Source organism: Alnus glutinosa, chromosome 7 (assembly GCF_958979055.1).
Source record: "Alnus glutinosa chromosome 7, dhAlnGlut1.1, whole genome shotgun sequence".
NCBI classification, from domain to species: domain Eukaryota; kingdom Viridiplantae; phylum Streptophyta; class Magnoliopsida; order Fagales; family Betulaceae; genus Alnus; species Alnus glutinosa.
The window spans coordinates 27129424-27137875 of record NC_084892.1 but is presented as its reverse complement, the minus strand read 5'-3'; the positions used below and the strand labels follow the sequence as shown (position 1 = coordinate 27137875).

Genomic DNA, 8452 nt, shown 5'->3' with positions numbered 1-8452 from the left:
CCAACACAATAATAAACCCTTAAATAAACTTTGAATCCTATACGTTCTAAAAAAAAACCCTTACCCTAAACCCTAAACCCTAAGCCCTAAAAAAAAATCCTACACTTTCTAAAAAAAACCTAAACTGCTAAACCCTAAACCCTAACAAACCCTAAACTCTTATAAAAAGAATAAAATAAAACCCTAAACCCTTTAAAAAAAATAAAAACTTACTACACTTTCGAAAAAAAAAAACGAAAACCCTAAACCCTAATCCTAAATCCTTACAAAAAAAGATTCCTACACTTTCTTAAAAAAAACTCTTAACCCTAAACCCTAAACCGTAACAAACCCTAAACCCTAAAACCCTAAACCCTAAACCCTAATCGCTTTAAACCAAAATAAAACCCTAAATCGTAAACCCTAAACCCTTAAAAAAAAAAAAATTTACCTAAAACCCTAAACCCTAAACCCTTAAAAAATAAAAACCTAAAACCCTAAACCCTAACCCTAGACCCTAGACCCTAACAAACCCTAAACCCTAAACCCTAAAAAAAAAAAAAACCTAAAACCCTAAACCCTAGACCCTAACAAACCCTAAACCCTAAACCATAAACCCTAAAACCCTAAACCCTAAACCCTAATCGCTTAAAAAAAAAAAACCCTAAATCCTAAACCCTAAACCCTTGAAAAAAAATTTTTTACCTACAACCCTAAACCCTAATCGCTTAAAAAAAAAAAAACCTAAAACCCTAAACCCTAACCCTAGACCCTAGACCCTAACAAACCCTAACCGTAAACTCTAAACCCTAAACCCTAAACCCTAAACCCTAACAAACCCTAAATCCTAAACCCTAAACCCTAAAAAAAAAATAACCTACACTTTCTAAAAAAAATACCCTAACCCTAAACCCTAAAAAAAAATCCTACACTTTCTAGGAAAAAAATCCTAACCCTAAACCTTAAACCCTAACTCCTAAACCCTAAACCTTAAAAACATTTTGACATACACTTTCTAAAAAAATACCCTAACCCTAAACCGAAAAAAAAAAAAAAATTCCTACACTTTCTAGGAAAAAAACCCTAACCCTAAACCTTAAACCCTAACACTAAACCCTTAAAAATAAAAAAACAAAATCCTACACTTTTAAAGAAACAAATAAAACCTAACCCTAAACCCTAACAAACCCTAACCCTAAACCCTTTAAAAGAATAAAAAAAATAAAAACACTTACACTTTCTAAAAAAAAACTAAAACCCTACATAAAATAATCCTACACTTTCAAAACAAACCATAACCCTAACCCTAAACCCTTAAAAATAAAAAATGAAATATATTTGTACACGTTTATACTGTAAGCCGTATGATTTGTCTTGTCCTCTTAACCCTATACAGATAAACATGGACAAGTCTTGGATGTCAACACCTAGGGGTACGACACGGTATAACGATGGGTGTAGGGCGTTTGTGGCATTTGCCGTTAGTAATTGTACGGCCGGCGATGGAAAAATTTACTGCCCATGCAAGTATTGTCGAAATAACCAGCGTCACACTCCTGAGTACGTTCTTGCCCACCTGACTGGAGGTCGGGGGATGAATCCGGGATACAATTTGTGGTATATGCACGGTGAGACTACGACTGGTTCCGCTATTCCTGGTCAGTGTTCGAGTCATCACAGTGGCACAGAGGCCGCTGACCGTAGCACTGAACATGGTGATCATGTCACAGAACAGGAGGGTGTCGCCGTGGAACAGGATGATAACATGCACGCCATGTTGCGTGACGCCTTCGGCGTGCACGATGTTCCTGAAGGGGTCAGTACTCTTCCGCAACAAGTTGATGAAGATACCTCGTGCGGGGACGCATTGAAGTACCAAGAGCTGTTAAAGACTGCCGAGAAGCCCCTTCACCCTGGTACGAAGCACAGTAAATTGAGTGCTACTGTACACATGTACAACTTGAAGTGCGTTGGAGGTATTAGTAACAAGATATTTTCAGACATTCTCGAATTCATCAATCAGTTGTTGCCTCCTTGCGATGAGGCATTGCCAGATAACACGTATGAGGCGAAAAAGTTCCTAAGTGGCATGGGTCTGGGGTATGAGAAGATTCCGGCGTGCCGTAATGACTGTATGTTATTCTGGAAAGACAATAAAGAATTAGATTCATGTACCGTATGTGGAGAGTCTAAGTGGAGGGCTGATACACATGTAGATGATGATGGTGAGATCATATCAGCGAGAAAAAAACGCCCGGTGAAGATCTTGAGGTGGTTTCCACTCATCCCACGGTTGCAGAGGTTATTCATGTCTGAGCATACTGCGCCCCATATGAGATGGCATGCAGAAGGCCGCACTAGGGATGGCGTATTGAGGCACCCGGCCGACGGTGAGGCATGGAGATCGTTTGACATTTTACACCCAGATTTTATGGCAGAGAGTAGGAACGTCCGGCTTGGTTTGACAGCAGATGGATTTAATCCATTTGGGAACATGAGCACATCCCACAGCACATGGCCCGTAATGCTTGTGCCGTACAATTTGCCACCTTGGATGTGCATGAAACAGTCGTCCTTCATCCTTTCCATGGTTATCCCTGGACCGAGCTCACCAGGTATGGATATTGATGTTTACCTTCAGCCATTGATTGATGAGTTGCTGGAACTGTGGAATGTAGGGGTACGAACATTCGATGCTTCAAAGAAGGAAAATTTTATTATGCGATCTCAGTTGATGTGGACGATAAACGACTTTCCAGCGTATGCAGATTTATCTGGTTGGCCTAACAGGGGTGCGAAGGCATGTCCTTGCTGTATGCAATCGACGCGTTCTATACGCTTAAAGAACGGATGCAAATTTTGCTATATGGGGCACAGGAGATATCTGCCGCCTGAACATCTGTGGCGGCTTAACAGGAGGACATTTGACGGTACTGAAGAATTTGACAGCGCCCCGATTGTGCCATGCGGATACGAGGTTCTCCAACAGTTGGACGGAGTTGCGTTTGGGGATGAGACCGCGGGTAAGAAGAAGAAACGGAAGAAGCGGAAGAAGGGTGCAGGGAGTTCCGATGTTATATGGAAGAAGAAAAGTATATTTTTCAGATTGCCGTATTGGGAAGACAATTTGCTTCGGCACAATCTTGATGTTATGCACATAGAGAAAAATGTCATGGACAATATACTTGGCACTATTTTGGATATAAAAGGGAAAACGAAGGACAACTTGGCAGCTCGGCTGGACTTGCAGGAAATGGGGTTGATACCTAAGTTGCATCCGTTCACGGCCGCCAATGGTAAAACGTATATTCCCGCTGCCTGTCACACCATGACTAGAGAGGACAAAGAAAGTTTTCTGAAGGTTCTTCGAAATGTGAGGGTCCCGGACGGATACGCCTCGAACATTTCACGATGTGTTCGGCTGAAGGACCGTACAATTTCCGGGTTGAAGAGCCACGATAGCCACATACTGATGCAACAGCTTCTTCCAATTGCACTGCGTAAGTCATTGCCTGATAAAGTTGTTAGACCTCTTGTGGAGATTTCGGCATTTTTTAGAGGCATATGCTCAACAAAGCTATCACAAGAAGATATGGACCGACTGCAGGGTGACGTCTGTATCACTTTGTGCAAACTAGAACAGATATTCCCTCCAGGGTTTTTTACGAGCATGGTCCACTTGGTCGTGCATCTTGTGCGCGAGTGTAGACTCGGCGGACCCGTGCAGTATAGATGGATGTACCCGGCGGAGAGGTAAAATTCAGCGTAATATGTAAATATATAATTTGATTTAAATGTAACCATAATTGACGACAATTAAATTGTCGTGTATGTGTGTACACCAGGAGTCTGGGGCATTTCAAGTCTACTGTGCGCAATAAAGCGGCTCCTGAGGGGTGCATTGCGGAGGGGTACATAGCGACCGAGCTGGTAACGTTCTGTTCAAGGTATCTGAATAACGCACCAACATTCCACAACAGACCTCAGAGGAATCCTGATGGATCCAAGGGGGCGGGCACGCGTGTTACCCTGAACCGGTTGATAATGCACCAGATTCATCGTTATATTGTGTTCAACTCTGAAGAGTTTCACAATTTGCGGACGTAAGTAGTGTTTATATATTTAACAGAATTCGAATAACGCATCTAATTGATTTTACTACATAATTGTATACGCTGAATGTAGGATGCACAAAGACGCGCTTAGGCGATCATGCACTAGAGGTCGCATTACGGAGGCTCTTATTGAAGCAGAACATCATGAGCAGTTCTGCGAATGGTACCCTGCATATGTAAGGAAATAGTTGTAATTTTTAAGTTGGATAAAGTTATGCGGGTTCAATATAATTACCCAATACACGTGTTTAATATTTGTAATTATAACATAGGTCGATGGCCTTGACGATCAACGTAGGGAGGAATTGGGCCACAACTTGGTTATGCGTTGTAGAGGGCTGAAGGAGACAGCGGTCAAGTACAACAGGTACGTGGTAAATGGGAAATTGTTTCGCACGCTTGCCCATGATGTGGGAAGGAGGACTCAGAACAGCGGCGTATGTGTTCCTACCGTTGAAGGCGAAACGTACTACGGGCAGTTAACCGATATAGTTGAGGTCGAGTACTATGACAGGACTACGTACGTCCTATTTAAGTGCAATTAGGCAGACCCCACGATGGAAAGAGGATTCACAATAGACGAGTATGGCCTAGTGTTTGTCAACTTCAATCACCTCGTCCACAGGGGAGAACTGATTCAGGACGAGCCGTACGTGCTTACATCTCAGGTGGATCAAGTATTCTACGTCGAAGATGGAAGGAACCCAAATTGGGTTTGTGCGGTTAGGACCAAACCGCGCAACGTGTACGACGTTGGCCAGGGGGATGGGAGTAATGAGGATGGTACAACCTACCATGAGTGCGTACCGCTCGTACTAGCCACTGATGACCTACCTGATACGAATGATGAATTCGAGTACGACAGGCCCGACATTGATCCGATTGAAGCTCCCGTGATACAATGATTGATGTATTTCTTGTGAGTATAATTAGCTTGAACTCAACACACTTGACTGATATATAAATTGTTTGTACAATTCGCTTGAACTGAATAAGGGTTTCTATTATTTGCATAAATTTCGTTGTATAATTTGCATATTCATTAAAAATATATTACAAAAAATATTCTAATTAATTTGTCTACATTTATTCGCAGGTATTGATGGACCAGGGACGCCATCCTTATGCATATCGGGCACCTCGCCCACCCGTGCCCCCCATGACCACGCCCACTGATTCGACGCCAGTATATACTGCGGCGTGGCCACCCCACCCAGACGGGGCTTATAGACCATTGTTGCCGGGTATGGTGGCCGTGCCCACGTCAGATCACGGGCAGACCAGCACAGCTGGAGTTGGCAGCTCTCCATTGTCGGAGCCGCCGACATTATCTCAGTTAGGGTTCACCCAACCGGGTAACGCCTATCGATGGTGGGTGCAAGAGGGGGTGGGGTCACAGGGTTATGCGCCGTACTTTCCGTATACGTATAGTCGACCTATGACGTGTAACCCTGATAGTGAGACGCAGGATTGTAGATTTCCACTGTCACAGACCGGGGAGATGCAGATGCCGGCTGTGGGGTTGGGACAGATACCGGCACAGGCGGCGATGCAGGGCCAGATTTTGGGGCCGAGACAGATGCCAGCATCGGGGGCGAGTCAGGGCCCGGGGCATGTAGAGAGGCAGATGCCGTTACCTGGTGAGAACCAGATGCCGCTTTCCGGTGAGAGTCAGATGCCGCTTTCCGGTGAGAGTCAGATGCCAGATGTGGGGGGGAGCCAGACTACCCATGAGGAGGACGTTGCGATGTTGGGTACCGATCAGTTGGCCCCCGGTAGCCCCCAGGGTATGGATTCAGATGATGATCAGCATCCTCCACCAGCCGGAGAGGTTGGCGAGGAGGTTGCAGGCGACCCAGCGACGCAGCACATAGGGACTGGGCAGATTCGGTTGATGGGTAAGTACATATGTAGACATCCTTAAAACTCATATTATGTTACCAAAATATTTTTTTTGGTTTGGAAAAAAATAACTATTTGATTACATTTTGTTTATATATGTGTGTGTGTGTTATTTAGTGTTAACCAATTAAATTAATGTTGAATATATTTTTTCATTAGGGTACAACCCAGACGGGACCATTTATTATGAGGTGATTGACGACCCAGCGAGAAACTGGGTGCTCCCGAGGGGGAAGAAGGTTGTATTGCAGTACAATGCTGCTATACAACCTGTAGGACGAGCCTGCAATCGTTTTCGGCGGGAAGTGGGCAAGATGATCAGGAGTGGGTCCTACATACACATGCGGGACGAATGGGCGAGGGTAAATAGGCAGATTAAGCAGGCAATGTGGAACGCACTGATGGTATGTTTATGAATATAATTTAATTATTTATTTGAATTAAACTTGAGCTTAATGTTTAGGTTGAAGTTTTTAAACCTATAATGCTTTGATTGAAATGTGCAGGAGGAGTTCTATCTACCTGTATCAGTTGACATGCGCAGGGCACAACAGGAGGCGTGGAATGATATTGGACGTAAGCACCGCTCGTGGAAGTCGAGGTTCAAAACCCAACTAGGAATTGGAGACGGTGACACGCCCGAGAGTATCCGTGCGAGAATGCCGGAGAAATTTTTTGAGCAGTACGATGCAGAAGATGTAGAATTCCTGCTGAGAGATTGGTGCAGAGAGCATAAAATCGTATGTAGGCCAAAAAATTGTCAACTATTTTTTAATAACAGTTCATTTAATTTTAGTTTTAATTTAAGTGTGTCAATTGTTACATGTTTACTTTCATGTTCAATGCGTAGGCAACCTCTGAACGGATGAAGAGGTTGCGGGAGCGGAATGACCTACCCCATTGTGCGGGATCTAAAAGTTATGCCAGATTTAATCACGAGGAGGTAATTAAATATATATGTTTATGTTTTTAATATTTGTTGGTAATTGTTTTTCTTTTTCTTTTTCTTTAAACTATTTTTATCGCTATCTGTTTGTTATATATGTCAACTGCATGACGACAGGCATGTACATCTGGCACGCCCCCCACTCGCGCCGCGTCGTTCGTGAAGACCCACACAAAGAAGGACGGCACTTTCCTGAACGACCGTACACGGGTCTTATGCGTATGCTACTGATTTAGTTTACTAATATTTTTAAATTATGTGTGATATGTCATTATTCAATATATGACTTTTTCATGTTGACGACGTACAGGAGAGGATGACGCAGAGTTTAGCCAGTGATCCAGCCGCCACGCAAAGCGTCTCCGCAGACACGGTGCGTTGGGCACCGAACGACGCTTACGAACAGGCGATTGGGAGGCCTGAGTATGCAGGGAGGGTTCGGCAGGTTGGCCCGAACGTCACACCTGTTCGAGGGACATGTTTTTCATATAGGCCTCGGTCACAGGGGGGACCATCTCAAGGGACGTCTCGGGATTGGGCCGAACAGTCTCGGAAGATGGAAGAGATGCAAGCGGAGCTACATGCTGAGCGAGCGAGGAATGACCGTTTGGAGCAGCGCGTGCAACAGTTCGACGGCATAGAGCAGCGCTTGCAAGAGATGGAGGTCTTCATGTCCTACATGGCAGTACCAGCACCATGTGTTGGTAATCAGTCTTCTCCTGCACACGTAGGTAGTACGTCGTCCGTTGGTAGTGCATCTGCAGGTATGGTTTATATTGTGTATAGGACAAAATTAATTTCAATTTGTTTTCATTACCCCTTTAATTTTGCAAGTAATATTATATACTTTAATTGTCTATATTATTTGCAGGTAATTCGACAACGGTTGGTACGTTGTCGCCTGTTGGACGACAGCTGAGCCAGCACTCCACTGTCGCTACACCTTCGCCCGCTACACCATTCATTGCGCAGCAATCGCCGGTGGGCGAGAACACGCCTGGGACGGTACCTCGTGATTCGCAGAGACGCCTTTCAGATTTGTAGATATTTTGTGTAATTATTTTTTGTTCGTAAATATTTGCTTGTTAACGAATATGTTATTAATTATTTGTTTGTGTAGTATGATTTCGTGTTGGTTTTGGGTAAAATAAATGCTGCGTTATTTGTGGTCGAAAATTACAAAATTTGAAAAATTCAAAAAAAAATTTAATTAACCCAAATAAATTTTATAAAACAATAAAAAATTTATTTTTTTTAAAAAAAAAACTAAATTCAGTTTTTTATTTAATTAAAATTTTTATTTAATTTTTTAATTGTATTTTTAATTTAATTAAAAATACAATTAAATAATTAAATAAAAATTTTAATTAAATAAAAAACTGAATTTAGTTTTTTTTTTAATTAAAAACATTTTGACACGTGTATCGGAATACACGTGTCAAATTTGACACGCGTATTCCGATACACGTGTCAAAACATTTTGACACGCGTATTGGAATACGCGTGTCTA

At 42.9% G+C, this 8452-nt stretch overlaps 1 protein-coding gene and 1 long non-coding RNA gene across 2 annotated transcripts; both read left to right on the top strand.

Annotated features, from left to right (window-relative positions):
• Window positions 1-3748: 3748 nt before the first annotated feature.
• LOC133874073 (uncharacterized) lies at window positions 3749-4645 on the top strand. Its single transcript, XM_062311906.1, has 3 exons — window positions 3749-4082; window positions 4165-4270; window positions 4367-4645. The coding sequence occupies exons 1-3, from the start codon at window positions 4024-4026 to the stop codon at window positions 4637-4639; spliced, it is 438 nt and encodes a 145-aa protein (XP_062167890.1). The 5' UTR covers window positions 3749-4023; the 3' UTR covers window positions 4640-4645.
• Window positions 4646-7620: 2975 nt separating this feature from the next.
• On the top strand, window positions 7621-8109 carry LOC133874072 (uncharacterized). The gene is made up of 2 exons (XR_009901196.1): window positions 7621-7706; window positions 7814-8109. It is a non-coding gene; the product is annotated as an uncharacterized LOC133874072 (long non-coding RNA).
• The last annotated feature ends 343 nt before the right edge of the window (window positions 8110-8452 follow it).

What these genes read in the sequence shown, in the direction of transcription:
- LOC133874073 (XM_062311906.1), top strand. Translation starts at nt 4,024, where the DNA reads ATGCACCAGATTCATCGTTATATTGTGTTCAACTCTGAAGAGTTTCAC. An exon ending in GAGTTTCACAATTTGCGGAC is followed by an intron (nt 4,083 to 4,164) that starts GTAAGTAGTGTT and finishes CGCTGAATGTAG; the next exon opens with GATGCACAAAGACGCGCTTA. An exon ending in GCGAATGGTACCCTGCATAT is followed by an intron (nt 4,271 to 4,366) that starts GTAAGGAAATAG and finishes ATTATAACATAG; the next exon opens with GTCGATGGCCTTGACGATCA.